The sequence below is a fragment of the Elephas maximus genome, chromosome 5 (assembly GCF_024166365.1).
Source record: "Elephas maximus indicus isolate mEleMax1 chromosome 5, mEleMax1 primary haplotype, whole genome shotgun sequence".
Taxonomy (NCBI): domain Eukaryota; kingdom Metazoa; phylum Chordata; class Mammalia; order Proboscidea; family Elephantidae; genus Elephas; species Elephas maximus.
The window spans coordinates 164089669-164109781 of NC_064823.1; the positions used below are offsets into that span (position 1 = coordinate 164089669).

The window sequence follows — 20113 nt, forward strand, 5'->3', positions numbered from 1 at the left end:
GTACAGCCCTGACACACGCCTTTCTGATTTTAAACCATGCAGTATTCCCTTGTTCTGTTTGAATGACTGCCTCTTGGTGTGTGTACAATTTCCACAGGAGCACAAATAAGTGTTCTGGAATTCCCGTTCTTTGCAATGTTATCCATAATTTGTTAGGATCCACACAGTCTAATGCCTTTGCATAGTCAATAAAACTCAGGTAATCCTCTTTCTGGCATTCTCTGCTTTCAGCCAGGATCCATCTGACATCAGCAATGATGTCCTTGGTTCCACATCCTCTTCTAAATCCACCGTGAATTTCTGGCAGTTCCCTGTCGATATCCTGCTGTAGGCGTTTTTGAATGATCTTCAGCAAAATTTTGCTTGTGTGTGATATTAATGATGTTGTTCGATAGTTTCCGCATTTGGTTGGATCACCTTTCTTGGGAATAGGCATAAATATGGATCTCGTCCGGTCTGTTGGCCGGGGAGCTGTCTTCCAAATTTCTTGGCATTGGTGAGTGAGCACTTCCAGTGCTGCATCCGTTTGTTGAAACATCTCAGTCGGTATTCCGTCAGTTCCTGGAGCCTTGTTTTTCGCTGGTGCCTTCGGTGCTGCTTGGACTTCTTCCTTCAGTACCATCAGTTGTTGATCATATGCTACTTCCTGAAATAATCGAAAGTTGATCAGTTCTTTTTGGTACAGTGACTGTGTGTTCCTCACATCTTCTTTTGATGCTTCCTGCGTCATTCAATCTTTTGTCCATAGAATCCTTCAAAATTGCAGCTCAAGGCTTGAATTTGTTTTTCGGTTCTTTCCACTTCAGAAATGCCAAGAGCCTTCTTCCTTTTAGGTTTTCGAACTCCAGGGCTTTGCACATTTCATTATAATACTTTGCTTTTTCTTGAACTGCCCTTTGAAATATTCTGTTCAGCTCTTTTACGTCATCATTTTTTCCTTTCACTTTAGCTTCTCTATGTTCAAGAGCAAGTCTCAGGGTCTCTCCTGACATCTGTTTTGGTCTTTTCTTTCTTTCCTGTGTTTTTAATGACCTCTTGCTTTCTTCATGTATGATGTCCTTGATGCCCTTCCACAACTGCTCTGGTCTTTGGTCATTAGTATTCAAATCTATTCCTGAAATGGTCTCTAAATTCAGGTGGGATATGCTCAAGGTTGTACGTTAGCTCTTGTGGACTTGTTTTAATTTTCTTCAGCTTCAGCATGAACAATTGGTGATCTATTCCACAGTCAGTCCCTGGCCTTGTTCTGGCTGATAATATTGAGCTTCTCCGTTGTCTCTTTCCACAGATGAGGTCGATTTGATTCCTGTGTATTCTATCCAACGAAGTGCATAGTCGCTGTTTGTGTCTTGAAAAAAGTATTTGCAGTGAAAAATCGTTGGTCTTGCAAAATTGTATTATGTGATCTCTGGCGTCATTTCTGTCACCAAGACCATATTTTCCGACTACTGATCCTTCTTTTTTTCCATCTTTTCATTCCAATCATCAGTAATTATCAATACTTCTTGATTTATATTTGATCAATTTCAGGCTGCCGAAGTTGGGGAAAATCTTCAGTTTTTTATCTTTGGCATTAGTTGTTGGTATATAAATTGGAATAATATTTGTATTAACTGTTCTCCCTTGTAGGTGTAAGCATATTACCACTGACAGAGTTGTATACTTCAGGATAGAACTTCAACTATTCTTTTTGATGATGAACATGACATCGTTCTTCTTCTGTCATTCCTGGCATAGTAGTACCATATGACTGTTGATTCAAAATGGCCAACACCAGTCCATTTCAGCTCACTAACACCTAGGATATCGATCTTAAAGCATTCTATTTCATATTTGACTACTTCCAATTTTCCTAGATTCATACTTCGTACATTCCAGGTTCTTATTATTTATGGATTTTTGCAGCTGTTTCTTCTCATTTTGAGTCTTGCCACATCAGCAAATGAAGGTCCCGAAAGCTTGACTCCATCCACGTCATTAAGGTCGACTCTACTTTGAGGAGGCAGCTCTTCCCCGGTCATCTTTTGAGTGCCTTCCAACCTGGGGGGCTCATCTTCCAGCACTATATCAGACAGTGTTCCACTGCTATTCATAAGGTTTTCACTGGCCAGTTTTTTTAGAAGTAGACTGCTAGGCCCTTGTTCCTGGTCTGTCTTATTCTGGAAGCTCAGCTGAAACCTGTCCACCGTGGTGACCCCAGTGGTGTTTGAAATACTGGTGGCATGGCTTCCAGCAACACAGCAGCAGACAAGCCACCACGCTACAATAAACTGACAGACGAGCGGTGGATTACATTTTTATTTTCACTATAATTCTATTTCATATATAATGTATAAAATATATGAAATTATATAATATATAAATATATATTATTTTTCATTTTATATGTTTAATCTTTAGACATTTGAAAGCATGTTGAATTATGATTTTATATACTTTTTTCTTTTTAATAGCATATATTATGTACTTTTCCTTCTTTTTGAACTTCTTTTTAATTATTGTTTTTCTTTTTTTACCTCATCCCATATGTTGTAGACACCTCTATGACTGGATTCACTATTTTTTTTTCATTGTCTTATTTGCTATTTTTAGATTTAATGCAAAACTACAGTCCAGAAGTCTGCAACTCAACAGTGTTAGTCCTACTACTGATCCCCCGACTCCTCCCTTTGTGACTGTCTTGTTACCTGACATTTAGCATTTATGACAACAGCAAAAAATCTACTAAGTGGCTGTTTTGTGCATTAACAATGTACATCTGGCAGTACCTTACACTGAAGTGGGAGGAGAGAATTAAGCTGGCTGCGATGGTTAAAGTTGTGTGGCAACTTGGCTGGGCCATGATTCTCAGTGGTTTGGCAGTTATGTAATGATGTGGTCATCCTCTATTTTGTGATCTGATGTGGTCATCCATTTTTGCACAATGATTTTGTGGACTTTGGAATTTAATCCTGTTGATAAGTGAGGAGTGGATAAAAAAAACAAAAACCAAACCTAGTGCCGTCGAGTCGATTCCGACTCAAGTGGCCCTATAGGACAGAGTAGAACTGCCCCATAGAGTTTCCAAGGAGCTCCTGGTGGATTCAAATTGCTGACCCTTTGGTTAGCAGCCGTAGCATTTAACCACTATGCCACCAGGGTTTCCGAGGAGTGGATGTGCGTGGTTTATCAGGAGTTTGGTAATCTCCTGGTTTACTTTTATTTTTCTATCTAAGCTCGTCTTAGGAGCCTTGGTGGTACAGTGATTAAGTACTCAGCTGCTCAGTGAAAGTTTGGTTGTTCAAACCCACTAGCGGCTCCATGGGCGAAAGGGGAGGCAGTCTGCTTCGTAAAAATTATCCTAGGAAACCCTATGGGGCAGTTCCACTTTGTCCTACAGGGTCGCTGTGTGTCAGAATTGATTCCATGACAATGGGTTTTAAGCTGGTTTTGAACCTGTGGCTGTTCTTTGATATGTCTCAGCATCTTGTGTCTCGTGTTTTGTTGTCACGGTTCACGTCAGGAAGGATAGTTAGAGACTTCAGGTGAAGCAGCCAGAAGAGCAGCAATGGTTGTACGGATCTAACTGCCTCTCTTCACCTAGAGCTACGTGAAGTGCCGTCTCACCTGGTCTGGGTGCACCTGCATATCCTGGTGAGGCCAGCCAGGTGGAGTGGAATTCAGTCTGAGTGCCATTTCAGACAGTCCTCACCTAGATGTTTCCCCCCAAATGCAATTTATTACTCATTTGTTTGTGCGTTCATTCATTTGTTCATCATTTGTCCACTTGTTCATTCATTCATTCCATCATTCTTTCATTGGCTCATTCATCCATCCACTCATTTGATCTTCTTTTATTCAATTCTTTGTTCCTTCATTTCTCCATTGGTTCACTTATTCATTCATTTGTTCATTGGTTCATTCACTCATCCATTCATTCATTCATTCTCTTTCTTCCTCTCTCCCTGGGCTTATATTCCACCCCTGCTCTGGGCTGCAAAATCACTGTGGCAAGCTGCCCTGGTTTAAGGCACTTGAGAAGTCCTCTTAGCTGATGTAATCGGAACGGGTGGTTGCTTAATCAAAAATGTTGGTGAAAGTAAGGAATTTTAAAAAAGCTACGTGCTGTAAATACTTGAAGTCCATGATCTTTGAACAGCAGCTTGGTCACTGGGGAATCTTTCCCCACTTGTCCCCCATCCATAGGCATCAACAGCATCTTGCCCCAGCTTCCAAGACCTGCTGCCCTCGGTAGAAAGGACTGCACCTGCGAGGTGGGCCCTGGGTGGCGTTCCGTGAGTAGGGGCCGCTCCTTGAATCCTCTTGTTTTTCTGCACCATTGGTACCATGACACACCGTTCCTAGCTCCTTAGTTGTTGTTTCCTGACAGAGATCGTAAACCTGACAGGACCCTTGGTGAGCCAGTCTGACCTTTATGCTGTCCTGTTCGTGCAAGCCGACTTGCCCATGCCTCAGTGGATAACTTTTTTTTTTTCCAGCTTGTCTTTTTGAACCTTTCTAAAGCCACTCCGAGAGCCAACAGGTCTTTTTACACAAATTTCTCATGGCTTTATGTAACAGTCAATCAAATTAATTAAAATAAACGAGCCTAGTAATAACTGTAAGAATTTAAAGAATAAATGTGACTTGGGGACACAGCTCAGCTGGTGGCCTCTTGCAGTCTCTCTTGAGAGGAGCCTGTTAACCGCGGGCTCGCATTTCCAGGGTGTGAGTCAGCGTATTTTACAGAGGGCGTGAAGAACATCCGCTAGTCAGTGAGCCAGTCGGTGGAGACTGGCTGAGATAGCTTTACCGTATTTTTCTGATAGTTTTCAGCTAATACATTATAAACCAAGTCAATCAGTAAATCCAGTTTTGCCTTTTGGTTAACTGGCTTTCGTCCCACAGCGAGGTGAGGTAGGTGTACAGGTGGAAGTCCCTGGGTGGTGTAAACGGGTCATGCATTTGGCTGCTAACTGAAAGGTTGGAGGTTCTGCTCCACCCAGAGGTGCTTGGAACAAAGGCCTGGCAGTCTACTTCTGAAAAAGTAGCCATCGAAAACCGTACGGAGCGCAGTTCTAGTCTGACACACATGGGGTCATCACGAGTGGAAGCCAGCTCCATAACAACTGGCTTTTTTTCCTGTGTTGCTGGAGAGTAGGATCTGGGTGGGTGACTGACTCCACGGCGCTGGATTTGGGTGTTTAATTTGCAGATGAGGCCGGGAGGCTCGCGGGGTTAAGTTTCGCAGGCCTAGCTGGAGGTGGTTCTGGTGCGCTGTTGACGATGTCCCAGCGAGGTGTGACTTCTCTTCATGTGGACCACTGTTGGGCTTTTTTTAAATCTCTTTTATGGCATGCCATCAACTTGAACACTGTTTTTATTAGTTTTCCACATTATAGCCTCTTTACAGGAATGGTCTCTTTGTGCCCCTTTTAAAGGTTCTTAGCAGTGCTCGATGCAGTGATTAAGTCCTCTGGACATTCCCTTAACTAAACCAAATTTTAAGTTTTATATGATGGGTTTGCTTCTTATATGTCTTTGTGCGTGTAAAAATACTGATCACCGCTCAAGGTCCGGTAGCTGATCACTGCTCAAGGTCCAGTAGCATGCCAAAAAGTCCCTTTTGTAACATCAGTGATGTTTTATAAACGAAGGCAGCGTGTGAATACTGCTGGTTTACCCTCAGAGTCAACGTTCCGAGCACCCGGAAGTGTCCCTGGGCAGCGGCCCCCGCCCCCCCACTCCTTCCCTGTGGCTGCTCTGGCTTTTGAAGTGCTGAGGGTGTAGGCGTGGGTGTCATGTGGAAATTGAGCACTCCCTGGATCTCTGAAGTCACGACTGTGGTATGCAGACCCAGCCCTGGCTTTTCCAGGGGAGACGAGAGAATAGGGCAGGATATCCACAAGCCTAATAAAATGTTTCTGGGAATCGCGGTGCTTTCCACAAGGTTTCTGTTTTTATTTTGTACCTATCAAACTGATTGACCTTCTTCCGCAGCAAGTGCTGAGCGAGCGTGGGGAAAGGCCAGCCTGTCCCTTGGAAATGGGTTCCATCTGTGTTGACATTGGCTGCTGTGGCCGCTGCTCAAACCCAGCGCAGGCGTTTCACTCGTGGGGGCTCATCCAGGCAAGCCCCGTTTGTGTTTCGTTTCTTCCCTTTTCCCCTCCTGTTTCAGAACAACACTGACTCTCATATCAGTGGTAGCTCAGATATTTATGTGAGTGGGAAGAAGAGCCAAGTAGACGCCTTTTGGGGCATAGCACATTGTATATGATCCCCAGTGAAGACATTTCCTAAAAATATTTTTATTCACTAACTCAACAGCTTGGGGTTACATGGTACGAGAGGGGTAAATTGCCAGTTGCCACCTTTTATCTCTCAGGAGACGAAAGGGAAGGGAAGCAAGTAGAGAGCTGGGGACTTCATACCACCAAGAAAGCAGCACCAGGAGCAGAGCGCGTCCTTTAGATTCGGGGTCCCTGGGCAGAGAAGCTCTTTGTCTCGGGAAGATTTTGAGAAGGCTGACAGAGAGAGAAAGCCCTCCCCTGGAGCTGACACCCTGAATTTGGACTTTTAGTCTACTTTACTGTGAGGAAATAAATTTCTCCCTTTTAAAGCCACTCACTTGTAGTATTTGTGTTATAGCAGCACTAGATGACCAAGACAAGGGTCAATTTGGAAATAACAGGATACACTTTGTCAATCAGGACAGCTTTCAACCAGGACAGCTCCAGCTCCTTCTCAGCCGTGCCTACAGGCAGGCCACACTTCTAGGCTGGGCTAGCCTCCCCTCGGCCGGGCTAGCCTCCCCTCGGCCGGGCTAGCCTCCTCTCGGCCGGGCGAGCCTCCTCTTGGCCTCTGCCCTGTTCAGCCAAGTGTTACCGTTCTTTAGATCCACTGACTAGCACCCAGTGGCACTAACTCTACTAGCAAGCCTCCTGCCTGAAAGTACTCAGCTCTCTTGCTACGTGGGCCAGGAAGCCCACTGCCACCATCCCGTGCTGGTCTCCTCCTTCTTGTGCTGCTGCTGCCATTTCCTGCCATCTTGCACCGTCTCCAGTGTCTCAGTTCTCTGTCTCCTGGGTCTAGAGGCTTCTTAGCTTTGGGACCCTGGGTCCAAGGATGCACTCTGCTTCAGGCTCTTCTTCTTGATGGTAGTGAGGTCCTCCTCAACCTCTGTGGGATTGGTTCTTTTATAAGCCTGCTCCTCCCATTAAGACCATGAATTAACCAATCCCTTTGATAGGCCACAGTCACCTAATTTGCATAGCAATCGACCAGTCCCTATAAGAGTTTTATGCACCTTATTTGTCTAGTAAACTGTCCAATCCCTTTGCAAGATTGCGGCCTAGCAAATCATCTTGGCAGAACTACAAGCCCAAGGCTGTTGTTGTTAGGTGCCGTCAAGTCAGGTCTGACTCATAGCGACCATGTGCTCCACAGAACAAAACACTGCCCGGTCCTGCACCATCCTCACAATTGTTGCCATGTTTGAGCCCATTGTTGCAGCCACTGTGTCAATCCACCTCGGTGAGGGTCTTCCTCTTTTCCGCTGACCCTGTACTCTGCCAAGCATGACGTCCTTCTCCAGGGACTGATCCCTTCTGACAACATGTCCAAAGTATGTAAGACCCAGTCTCGCCATCCTTGCTTCCAAAATGCATTCTGGTTGTACTTCTTCTAAGACAGATTTATTCACTCTTTTGGCAGTCCATGGTATATTCACTATTCTTTGCCAACACCGCAATTCAAAGACGTCAGTTTTTCTTCAGTCTTCCTAATTCATTGTCCAGCTTTCACATGCATATGAGTCGATTGAAAATACCATGGCGTGGCTCAGGGGCACCTTAGTCCTCAAGGTGACATGTTTGCTTTTTAACATTTCAAAGAGATTTCTTGCAGCTGATTTGCCCAATGCAATGCATCTTTTGATTTCTTGACTTCTGCTTCCATGGCTGTTGATTGTGGATCCAAGTAAAATGAAATCCTTGACAACCTCAATCTTTTCTCCATTTATCCTGATGTTGCTTATTGGTCCAGGTGTGAGGATATTTGTTTTCTTTATGTTGAGGTGTAATCCATACTGAAGGCTGTGGTCTTTGGACTTCATCAGTAAGTGCTTCAAGTCCTCTTCACTTTTAGCAAGCAGGGTTGTGTCATCTGCATAGCACAGGTTGTTAATGAGTCTTCCTCCAATCCTGATGCCCAGTTCTTCTTCATATAGTCCAGCTTCTCGGATTATTTGCTCAGCATACAGATTGATTAGGTATGGTGAAAGAATACAACCCTGGTGCACACCTTTCCTGACTTTAAACCATGGAGAACCTGGTTCTGTTCGAATGACTGCCTCTTGATCCATGTACAGATTCCTCACGGGCACAAGTAAGCATTCTGGAATTCCCATTCTTTGCAATGTTATCCATAATTTGTTATGATCCACACAAATGCCTTAGTATAGTCAATAAAGCCCAGGTAAACAACTTTCTGTTATTCTCTGCTTTCAGCCAGGATCCATCTGACATCAGCAATGATATCCCTGGTTCCATGTCCTCTTCTAAATCTGTCTTGAATTTCTGGCAGTTCCCTGTTGATATACTGCTGCAACTGCTTTTGAATGATCTTCAGTAAAATTTTGCTCGCATGTGATATTAATGATATTGCTTGATAATTTCTGCATTCACCTTTCTTGAGAATAGACATAAATATGGATCTCTTCCAGTTGGTTGGCCAGGTGGCTGTCTTCCAAATTTCTTGGCATAGATGAGTGAACACTTCCAGTGCTGCATCCGTTTGTTGAAACATCTCAGTTGTTTTCCGTCAATTCCTGGAGTCTTGTTTTTCCACAATGCCTCCAGTGCGGCTGGGACTTCTTCCTTCAGTACCATCGGTTGCTGATCATATGGTACCTCCTGAAATGGTTGAATGTGGAATAATTCTTTTTGGTATAGTGACTCTGTGTATTCCTTTCATCTTCTTTTGATGCTTTCTGCGTCATTTAATATTTTCACTTTAGAATCCTTCAGTCTTGCGACTCGAGGCTTCAATTTTTTCTTCAGTTCTTTCAACTTGAGAAATGCTGAGTGTGTTCTTCCCTTTTGGTTTCCTACCTCCCGGTCTTTGTGCATGTCATCATAATACTTTACTTTGTCTTCTTGAGCCACCCTTTGAAATCTTCTGTTCAACTCTTTTACTTCATCACTTTTTCCTTTTGCTTTAGCTAATCAGTGTTCAAGAGCAAGCTTCAGAGTCTCTTCTGACATCTATTTAGGTCTTTTCTTTCTCTCTTGTCTTTTTAACGACCTCTTACTTTCTTCATCTATGATGTCCTTGATGTCATTCCGCAACTCATCTGGTCTTCAGTCATTAGTGTTCAATGTGTCAAATCTGTTCTTGAGATGGTCTCTAAAGTCAGAGGTTGTACTTTGGCTCTCGTGGACTTGTTCTAATTTTCTTCAGTTTCACCTTGAACTTGCATATGAGTAATTAATGGTCTGATCCACAGTTGGCCCCTGGCCTTGTTCTGACTGATGATTTTGAGCTTTTCCATCATCTTTTTCCATAAATGTAGTCTATTTGATTCCTGCGTGTCCCATATGGCGAGGTCCACGTGTATAGTTGTTGCTAGGTGTCGTCAAGTCGGTTCCAACTCAGCAACTCTACGTACAACAGAATGAAACCCTGCCTGATCCTGCACCATCCACAAAATTGTTGTTATGCTTGAGCCCATTGTTGCAGCCACCGTGTCAGTCCATCTCATTGAGGCTCTTCCTTGTTTTGCTGACTGTCTACTTTACCAAACATGATGTCCTTCTCTAGGGACTGATCCCTCCTGATAACATGTCCAAAGTATGTGAGATGTAATCTCGCCATCCTTGCCTCTAACAAGCATTCTGGGTGTGCTTCTTCCAAGACAGATTTGTTCACTCATTTGGCAGTCTGTGGTATATTCAGTCTTCTTCACCAACACCACAATTCAAAGGCAGCTGTTCTCCGGTCTTCCTTACTCATCGTTGAGCTCATGCATATGTTTGAGGCAACTGGAAATACCATGGCTTGGACCCAAGGCTAGAAAGGTCATAAATGAAGAGAAGCCCATGGCTGTGCCTTTCTTCTGAGACACTTCTGGTTGGAGTTGAACCTCCACGCTTTCGTTTAGTAGCTGTACACTGAAGCATTTGCACCACCCAGGAGTTTAGTTAGCGGGATAGAGGAGGGCTGTTTAATTCCTTAACATTTCAGGGGTGTATGTAAGTTGGATGCCTCTTCATGCCAGGAGATCACACAGGATGTTTGGGACCAGCCCTCGCTACCTTGCCTTGTGATTGCATCTGATCCTTTCTAAAGTGCTTTCATAGAAACATTGTTTGACGGACAGGGAAACTGGAGCTCTTTGAAATGATGTGACAGAATTAAGCATCTTATGACCTGTAGAGTTGAGACTGAAACCAAGATTTAAAACAAGGGAACTATGCATTTCCCTGTGTAATCAGATGGGATCCTTTCAGCAGGTATGGGGCTCTTGTTTCCTCTTTTTCCCTGCCTTTAAGGAATCTCACACGTAATTACTGGGGCACCCTTAGCTCAAATTTACCATGCAGCTGCGCTGCAGACACCTGTCCTCTCTGCAGCCCACATGGTGGGGGTTGCCTTTCATCCTGGATCACTACCTAGAGTCAGAGAAGGAAGGGAAGACGACAGGGCCTCGGGGGCTTTTATTCTTTGTTGTATACAAATGAAACCAGAAAGAAACAAGAAGGTATGCCTGACTGTTTTCCCAGTGCTGGTTCAAGTCTTTGTGGAAGGCAAGTCCAACGGTGATCTGGGTAGAATGGGATGTGTTTTTGATAAAAACTTTTATTTTTCCAGAAGAGCTCTTGTGCTTAGCTGCTGCCTTCCAGTCGGCCCTGGCTCCTGGCGATCCCATGCACGACGGAACGAAAGCCACCTGATCTGTGCCATCCCCGTGGTAGATCGTGGATTGGACTTTTGCCATCCACAGGGATCCTCCATCTTTCTGTCTCAGCATCTCTGCGTCTCTGGTGATGATCTGTTTCAAAAACTCAGTCAGTGACAATGCTGGGGCTCAGAGTGGTCTGATCCACGCCGATCATGGGGATGGTGCAGGACCAGGCAGTGTTTCATCCCGTTAAGCATGGGGTTGCCCTGTGTCGGAGGACAGCTCAACAGCAGCTATCAACAAGAACAACTCAGGTTGCAGATTGTAATGCTATTTTCCATTTAGTGAAGGAGCCCCCTGGCACAGTGGTTAAGTGCTTGGCTTCTAACCAAGAGGTTGGTGGTTCAAACCCACCCAGCAGCTCCACAGGAGCAAGGCTTGGCGACCTGCTCCCATAAAGAGTACAGCCTAGGAAACCCCATGGAGCAGCTCTACTCCATCACATGGGGTCTTTATGATTTGGAATCGACTCAACGACACCCAACAACAACAACCATTAATGAAGGATAAAAGGCCCTTTCTCCCTACAGTTTTGAACAAAGTTGGCACTGTTGCCTATTGACCTGCAGACTTGTAAGAATACTAGGAGTGGAATCTTGGAGCTCAAATGGGCAGTAGAGGGTTTCCAAGGAGTGGCTAGTGGATTCGAACTGCTGACCTTTTGGTTGGCAGCTGAGTTCTTAACTACTGCACCACCAGGTTAAGAGGTGAGGGCACTGGGACCTCAGTGAGGAGCAGGCTGCACAGACCCAGGAATGCTGATGGGCTGGGACGTCACTCGAGCTGCGTGTCCGCGTTCTCCTCAGGCTTCCTGTCTGTCCCTGGGCCTTCACGATCCCTTTGGGATGCCGGCCTTCCCTGCGTCATGCCTATTTTTTTATTCCTATTAATTACACAAGCAGGGAATTCCTACCTGTCAAAAAGGATCAGAAAGAAGGTTTTCCTCTGAAAGCAGTGGTCCTAGTAGCAGCTGGGCCCCCCTCTCAATTTCTCTCCTGTTTTTCTCAAACAAATTGTGAAATACGCGCCAAAGTGTCTGAGCCCCTGTGGAGGGATTTCCAGGATAAATGACCTCAGGGATGCAGTGCCGATGCCTTCTGGAGGGAAAGGGCCTTCTCGTGCCCCCTAGGAGTATTATTGTTTGAGGGGGAGATAGTTTAATTTTTTCTTGATTTTAAAAATGGTAAATGCTAGGGCCACCATAAAAAAAAAAAAATACCACAAGTGGGTGCCTTTAAAAACAGAAATGTGTTCTCTCATAGTTCCTCAGGGTAAAAGTCCAGATCAGGGTCTCAGCTGTGTGGATTCCTGCTGTGGCTTCTCTCCTAGTTTCTGGTGACTTTGGGTGACCCTTGGCATTGCTTTGCTTGTAGACGATCCTTGCATGGTGCCTGTCTTCCCTCGATGGGTGTCCCTGTGTCTGTTCCGCTATCTTTATAAGATACCACTCAGAAAGTATTAGGTTTAGGACCCACCTTACTCTGGGATGACCTTGTTAACATAAAAAAAACCCCCCATTTCCAAACTTGTATATGGTGCTTCCATATACAAGCACCAGACCAAAACCAAACCAAACCCATTGCTGTCAAGTTGATTCCAATTTATAGCGACCCTATAGGGCAGAGTAGAACTGCCCCATAGGGTTTACAAGGAGTGGCTGGAGGATTTGGACTGCCAATCTTTTGGTTAGCAGCTGTAGTTCTTAACCACTGTGTCACCAGGGCTTCTCATACAGGTACAGGAGTCCCACATTTCTTTTTCTTTTTGGGGGGGAGGGGTACAATTCAATCCATAACAATGGTGTAGAAAATCTATGCAATACAGAGATGTATAAAAAAGAGGAAAAAACTCAGAGGCAGCCAATCATTTGTTAACATGTTGGTGAATGGCATTCTGCCTTTCCACGTATGTAAACAGAGACCTCTTTAAGGTGTTGAAAAGCAAAGATGTCACCTTGAAGACTAAGGTGCGCCTGACCCAGGCCATGGTATTTTCAGTTGTCTCATATGCATTCAAAAGCTGGATAATGAATAAGGAAGACCAAAGAAGAATTGACGCCTTTGAATTGTGGTGTTGGCGAAGAATATTGGGAATACCACGGACTGCCAAAAGAATGAAAAAACCTGTCTTGGAAGAAGTACAGCAGGAATGTTCCTTAGAAGTAAGGATGGCGAGACTGCATCTCACGTACTGCTTTAGTTATCTAGAGCTGCTGTAACAGAAAGACCACAAGCTGATGGCTTCAACAGTCAGAGGTTTATTCCCACACAGTCCAAGGGGCTAGAAGTCCCCACTCAGGGCGCCAGCTCCAGCGGAGGGCTTTCTCTCTCTGTCGGCTCTGGAGGAAAGTTCTGTGACCAATCTTCCCCTGGTCTAGGAGCTTCTCAGTGCAGGAACCCCAGGTCCAAAAGACACGCTCTGCTTCTGGCACTATTTTCTTAGAGGTATGAGGTCCACACGTCTCTCTTCCTGCTTCTCTCTTTTATATCTCAAAAGAGATTGACTCAAGACAAAACCTAATCTTGTAGATGGAGTCCTGCCTCACTAACGTAACTGCCTCTACTTCTGCCTCATTGACATCATAGAGGGGGGATTTACAACACACAGGAAAATCACATCAGATGAAAAATGGTGGACAATCACGCAGTACTGGGAATTATGGCCTAGCCATGTTGACATATATTTTGGGGGGACACAATTCAATCCATGCCATTCCACCCTTTGGCCTTCCAAAATTCATGTCCTTGCCTCATGTAAAACACATTTACTCCATCCTATCATAGCAAAAGTCTTAAATCAACTCCAAGTCCAAAATCCAAAAATTCCTCTTCATCTGTGAAATCTAGAATACAAGTTATCTGCTTCCAAATAACAATGGTGGAGCAGGCACAATGTAGACATTTCCATTACAAATGGAAGAAAGTAGGGAAAGAAGGCGTAACAGTCACCAAGCAAGTCGCCAGAACACATTACATTAGCTCTCAAGGCTTGAAAATAATCCTCTGTTCTCTGAGACCATTTACACAATGGCCCTGCCCTCCAGACTCCAGGCATTGGCCACGCTCTCCAGATTCTGAGTGGAGGCCCCTCGGCCCTGAGCTGCAGCTCTGCCTCCAGGCCCACTGGACAGCAACTCTGCTCGCTCGAATTTGGGTGGCCTCCTTCTCCTAGTCCATCTGCTCACTCGAATTTGGGTGGCCTCCTTCTCCTAGTCCATCTGCTTGCTCGAATTTGGGTGGCCTCCTTCTCCTAGTCCATCTGCCTGCTCGAATTTGGGTGGCCTCCTTCTCCTAGTCCATCTGCTCGCTCGAATTTGGGTGGCCTCCTTCTCCTAGTCCATCTGCCTGCTCGAATTTGGGTGGCCTCCTTCTCCTAGTCCATCTGCTCGCTCGAATTTGGGTGGCCTCCTTCTCCTAGTCCATCTGCTCGCTCGAATTTGGGTGGCCTCCTTCTCCTAGTCCATCTGCTCGCTCGAATTTGGGTGGCCTCCTTCTCCTAGTCCATCTGCTCGCTCGAATTTGGGTGGCCTCCTTCTCCTAGTCCATCTGCTCTCTCGAATTTGGGTGGCCTCCTTCTCCTAGTCCATCTGCTCGCTCGAATTTGGGTGGCCTCCTTCTCCTAGTCCATCTGCTCGCTCGAATTTGGGTGGCCTCCTTCTCCTAGTCCATCTGGGTGGCCTCACTCTCCTAGTCCATCTGAGTGGCCTCACTCTCCTAGTCCATCTGAGTGGCCTCACTCTCCTAGTCCATCTGGGTGGCCTCACTCTCCTAGTCCATCTGGGTGGCCTCACTCTCCTAGTCCATCTGGGTGGCCTCACTCTCCTAGTCCATCTGGGTGGCCTCACTCTCCTAGTCCATCTGGGTGGCCTCACTCTCCTAGTCCATCTGGGTGGCCTCACTCTCCTAGTCCATCTGAGTGGCCTCACTCTCCTAGTCCATCTGAGTGGCCTCCTTCTCCTAGTCCATCTGAGTGGCCTCACTCTCCTAGTCCATCTGAGTGGCCTCCTTCTCCTAGTCCATCTGGGTGGCCTCACTCTCCTAGTCCATCTGAGTGGCCTCACTCTCCTAGTCCATCTGGGTGGCCTCACTCTCCTAGTCCATCTGGGTGGCCTCACTCTCCTAGTCCATCTGGGTGGCCTCACTCTCCTAGTCCATCTGGGTGGCCTCACTCTCCTAGTCCATCTGGGTGGCCTCACTCTCCTAGTCCATCTGAGTGGCCTCACTCTCCTAGTCCATCTGAGTGGCCTCCTTCTCCTAGTCCATCTGAGTGGCCTCACTCTCCTAGTCCATCTGAGTGGCCTCCTTCTCCTAGTCCATCTGGGTGGCCTCACTCTCCTAGTCCATCTGAGTGGCCTCCTTCTCCTAGTCCATCTGGGTGGCCTCACTCTCCTAGTCCATCTGGGTGGCCTCACTCTCCTAGTCCATCTGGGTGGCCTCACTCTCCTAGTCCATCTGGGTGGCCTCACTCTCCTAGTCCATCTGAGTGGCCTCACTCTCCTAGTCCATCTGAGTGGCCTCCTTCTCCTAGTCCATCTGAGTGGCCTCACTCTCCTAGTCCATCTGAGTGGCCTCCTTCTCCTAGTCCATCTGGGTGGCCTCACTCTCCTAGTCCATCTGAGTGGCCTCCTTCTCCTAGTCCATCTGGGTGGCCTCACTCTCCTAGTCCATCTGAGTGGCCTCCTTCTCCTAGTCCATCTGGGTGGCCTCACTCTCCTAGTCCATCTGGGTGGCCTCACTCTCCTAGTCCATCTGGGTGGCCTCACTCTCCTAGTCCATCTGGGTGGCCTCACTCTCCTAGTCCATCTGGGTGGCCTCCTTCTCCTAGTCCATCTGAGTGGCCTCACTCTCCTAGTCCATCTGAGTGGCCTCCTTCTCCTAGTCCATCTGGGTGGCCTCACTCTCCTAGTCCATCTGGGTGGCCTCACTCTCCTAGTCCATCTGGGTGGCCTCACTCTCCTAGTCCATCTGGGTGGCCTCCTTCTCCTAGTCCATCTGAGTGGCCTCACTCTCCTAGTCCATCTGAGTGGCCTCCTTCTCCTAGTCCATCTGGGTGGCCTCACTCTCCTAGTCCATCTGGGTGGCCTCACTCTCCTAGTCCATCTGGGTGGCCTCACTCTCCTAGTCCATCTGGGTGGCCTCACTCTCCTAGTCCATCTGGGTGGCCTCCTTCTCCTAGTCCATCTGGGTGACCTCACTCTCCTAGTCCATCTGAGTGGCCTCACTCTCCTAGTCCATCTGAGTGGCCTCACTCTCCTAGTCCATCTGAGTGGCCTCACTCTCCTAGTCCATCTGAGTGGCCTCACTCTCCTAGTCCATCTGGGTGGCCTCACTCTCCTAGTCCATCTGAGTGGCCTCACTCTCCTAGTCCATCTGGGTGGCCTCACTCTCCTAGTCCATCTGGGTGGCGGCTCCGCCCTTTGAGACAGAGGCAGCTCTGCTTTCTGTGTCACCTGTCTCTTCAGCTTCTGCCTCCTGGTTCCTTGGCCTCTTGGCCCCTTGAGCCTCACTGCCCGCATCTGCCCGGCACAGGCAAGTGTTCCAAAGCTCGTTGGCTCCATCGGTAAGTGCCTGGAGGCACCCCACTCTGCCAGGAAGCCTCCTGCCAAAGACACTCAGCTGTGTTGCTCCATGGGCCGGCTCCAGCGCTGCCTCGCGCCGCTCTCCTGGTTCTGCTGCTGCTGCTTCTCATTGTCCGCACTGTCTCCAGTGTAGCAGCCCCCTCACTTCCTTCTGAGTCCTCGCCGGAACTGTCTCCGACATCCATAATTCCACCAACAGTCTTTTCAAGGCGATCTAGGCTTTTACTGTTAGGCACTTTAAAACCCTTCCAGCCCTTACCCATTCACGGTTTCAAAGCCACTTCCACGTTGTAGGTATCTGTTAGAGCAGCTGGCATGGTGGTTAAGAGCTACGTCTGCTCACCAAAAGGTCAGCAGTTAGGATCCACCAGGTGCTCCCTGGAAGCTTTGTGGGGCAGTTCTGCTCTGTCCTATAGTGTCGCTATGAGTTGGAATCGACTTGATGGCAGGGAGCTTGGCTTTTTTTTGGTTTTGTTAGAGCGACACCCCACTGTCTTGGTACCACATTCTGTCTGGGTTATCCAGTGCTGCTATAACAGAAATACCACAAGTGAATGGCTTTAACAAAGAGAAATTTATTCTCTCACAGTCTAGGAGGCTAGAAGTCTGAATTCAGGGGCCAGCTCCGGGGAAGACTTTCTCTCTCTGTCGGCTCTTGGGGAAGGTCCTTATTGTCAATCTTTTCCCCATCTAGGAGCTTCTCAGCCCAGGGGCCCCGGGTCCAAAGGACGCACTCTTCTCCTGGCTCTTGTTTCTTGGCTATATGAGGTCCCCTGTCTCTCTGCTCACTTCTCTCTTTTATATCTCAAAAGAGATTGACTTAAAACACAACCTAATCTTGTAGATTGAGTCCTGCCTCATTAATTTAACTGCCTCTAATTCTGCCTCATTAACGTTATAGAGGCAGGATTTACAACCCAGGAAAATCACATCAGATGACAAAATGGAGGCCAACCACACAATACTGGGAATCATGGCCTAGCTAAGTTGACAGATATTTTCTGGGGACACAATTCAATCCGTGACACTGACTTTGGACATGTTATCAGGAGGGCCCAGTCCATGGAGAAAGACATCATGCTTGGTAAAATAGAGGGCCAGTGAAAAAGAAGAAGGCACTCAAGAAGACGGATTGACACAGTGGCTACAGTGAGCTCAAACATAGCAACGATTGTGAGGGTGGTGCAGGACCGGGCAGTGTTTCATTCTGTTGTACGTAGGATCTGAACTGACTTGATGACACCTAACAACAACTGTAACAAGCAGAACCACACACATTTTATAGACAGAAGGTTCTAGAACTCCATTTTTTTTTAATTCAGTAGCATCTAGTAGAGGTTTTTCAAGTAAACAACTATAGATATGCATTACCCATTTAAATATCTGCATGTCCATATATCAGTATATTTAAGTGTTCTTCTCTCAGTGGACATTTAAATTGTTTCTAGATTTTGCTAAACTTTCATTGAGCATCTTTATACATTTTTTTAAGGAGTCCTGGTGGTGCACTAGTTAAGCACTGAGCTGCTAACCAAAAGATTGGCAGTTTAAACTCACCCAGCTGCTCCAAAAGTGAAAAGAGCTGGCGATCTGCTCCTGTAAAGATTATTACAGCCAAGGAAACCTTATGGAGCAGTTCTCCTCTGTCCCGTGGGGTCAATATCAGTCACAATCAACTTGGTGGCACACATTTTTGCCCAACAACAACAACATACATTTTTGCTCAGGTGACCAGTTGACCTTCTTGGCATATATTTGTAGAAGTGCAATTATGGAATGTAAGGCATGTGTGTTAGAAGGTTGTAGCAAGTACACTACTGCCAATAGGGTTTGGGAGTTGTTGTTGGGTGCTGTTGAGTCTGTTTTGTACCACAGCAACCCCATGTGACACAGTAGAACTGCCCCATAGAGTTTTCTAGGCTGTAACCTCTACGGGAGCAGACTGCCAGGCCTTTCTCCCACAGAGCCACTGGGTGGGTTAGAACTGCTGACCTTTTGATTAGCAGCCTAGTGCTTCACTGTTGTGCTACCAGGGCTCCTGGATTTGGAAGTATCTGTTCCGAAGTTTCACCCATGAAGAGAGTACACCCCTGGCCTCCCCTATCTTTGCATTGTCTGTGGTCCTCAGAAAGGGGTCTGACCAGTGCTGTTTCATTAGCATTTCTCAAGGTGCAACGATTCCTTACGGTTTCCCAGGACGTGACTAGCTTGACCACTTCTGTGTGCTAAGTGAGCACCTGTTCATTTCGTGAATCCAAGACACACAGTGAACCAAACAACCTTTTTCCCCAAACAACAAGTAAGTGATTGCAATGTGGGAGTGGACACCCTGCACACTCGGCCTGATGCTGGGTGAGGAGCGTCAGGCTCCTGGTCAGGCTCTGCCCCTTCGGGAAGATATGCAGGATCGAGACAGGGTCCGACCGAAGAATTCCACGGAATCACAGTGGTCTGGGAAGCCAGCTCAGTGACAGGAGCGCAAAGGGCTTAGGTTTTCTAGTCCAGGGAGTAAGATGGGGGTGGGAGAAGACCACTGTGTCAGCGTCTGAAGGAACACTGTAGGGTGACCGCGAGTGAGCGTGTTATCCCCCTTCATCTGGTGGGAGCGAGGAGCGGTTGATTGAGGTCCCCTTGGATGCGGGAGCTGAGTGCCATGGGAAGTGGTGGGGTCTCACCGTACAATTACAGAGAGCTTAAATGAAGAAGAAACCCTTTGATTTCTTGGAACATAATTCCACTTGGAAACTTGACTTGGTAGATTTTTAAGTTGGGGCCTCTGTTCCGTGACATGAAACCAAAAACCAACTGGCTGTTGAGCTGACCCTGACTCATGGTGACCCCGTGTGTGCAGAGTAGAGCTGTGCTCCGTAGGGCTCAGGGGCTGATTTTTTGGGAGGCAGATCATCTTAGATCATCAGGTTTTTCTTCTGAGGTGGCTCTGGGTGGGCTTGAACCTTCAGCCTTTCAGTTAGCAGCCAAATGCGTAATCCGTTTGCATCACCCAGGGACTCCCACTCTGTGACATACCAAACCGACACCAAAGCAGTTGCCGTCGAGTTGATTCCGACTCATAGTGACCCTACAGTACAGAGCAGAACTGCCCCAAAGGGTTTGCAAGGGACCAGCTGATGGATTTGAACTACTGACCTTTTGGTTAACAGCCGAGCTCTTAACCATTGTGCCACCAGGGCTCTGTGACACACATCTTCCCAGTTTGCTTTATAGTCATTCATTCACTGGAACTAGAGGACACACTTCTAACGTTGACACTCACGTCTGTGTTGTTGTCCCCCTTTCCTCTTGCCTTCCTCAGCCTCCCGACAGTGGGCCGCCACCGTTACCCACCTCCTCTCTCCCTGAAGACTATTATGAGGAAGCTGTGCCCTTGAGCCCCGGGAAGGCTCCAGAATACATCACGTCAAGTGAGTGTTGGGACCTCACTCCTCATCGGGGCGTACGGGGAAATGAGGCATTAAAAAAATGCTGTGGAGATGAGAAGTTAGTACATGTTGACCCCAAAGAGGTAAAGACAGAAAGGTTTGGAAAAGTCTAAAATCAACGAAAAACCAAACCAAGGGCCATAGAGATGACCCAAC

At 46.8% G+C, this 20113-nt stretch overlaps 1 protein-coding gene across 6 annotated transcripts in view; it reads left to right on the forward strand.

The window, feature by feature from the left end:
• The window catches only part of AFAP1 (actin filament associated protein 1), a 198420-nt gene that overhangs the window by 64547 nt on the left and 113760 nt on the right, over positions 1-20113 (forward strand). For all 6 annotated transcript variants that reach the window (XM_049886706.1, XM_049886703.1, XM_049886700.1 and 3 more), the window contains exon 4: positions 19831-19939. In XM_049886706.1, coding sequence (XP_049742663.1) covers positions 19831-19939 — 109 coding nt within the window. The remainder of the gene's footprint in view (positions 1-19830; positions 19940-20113) is intronic.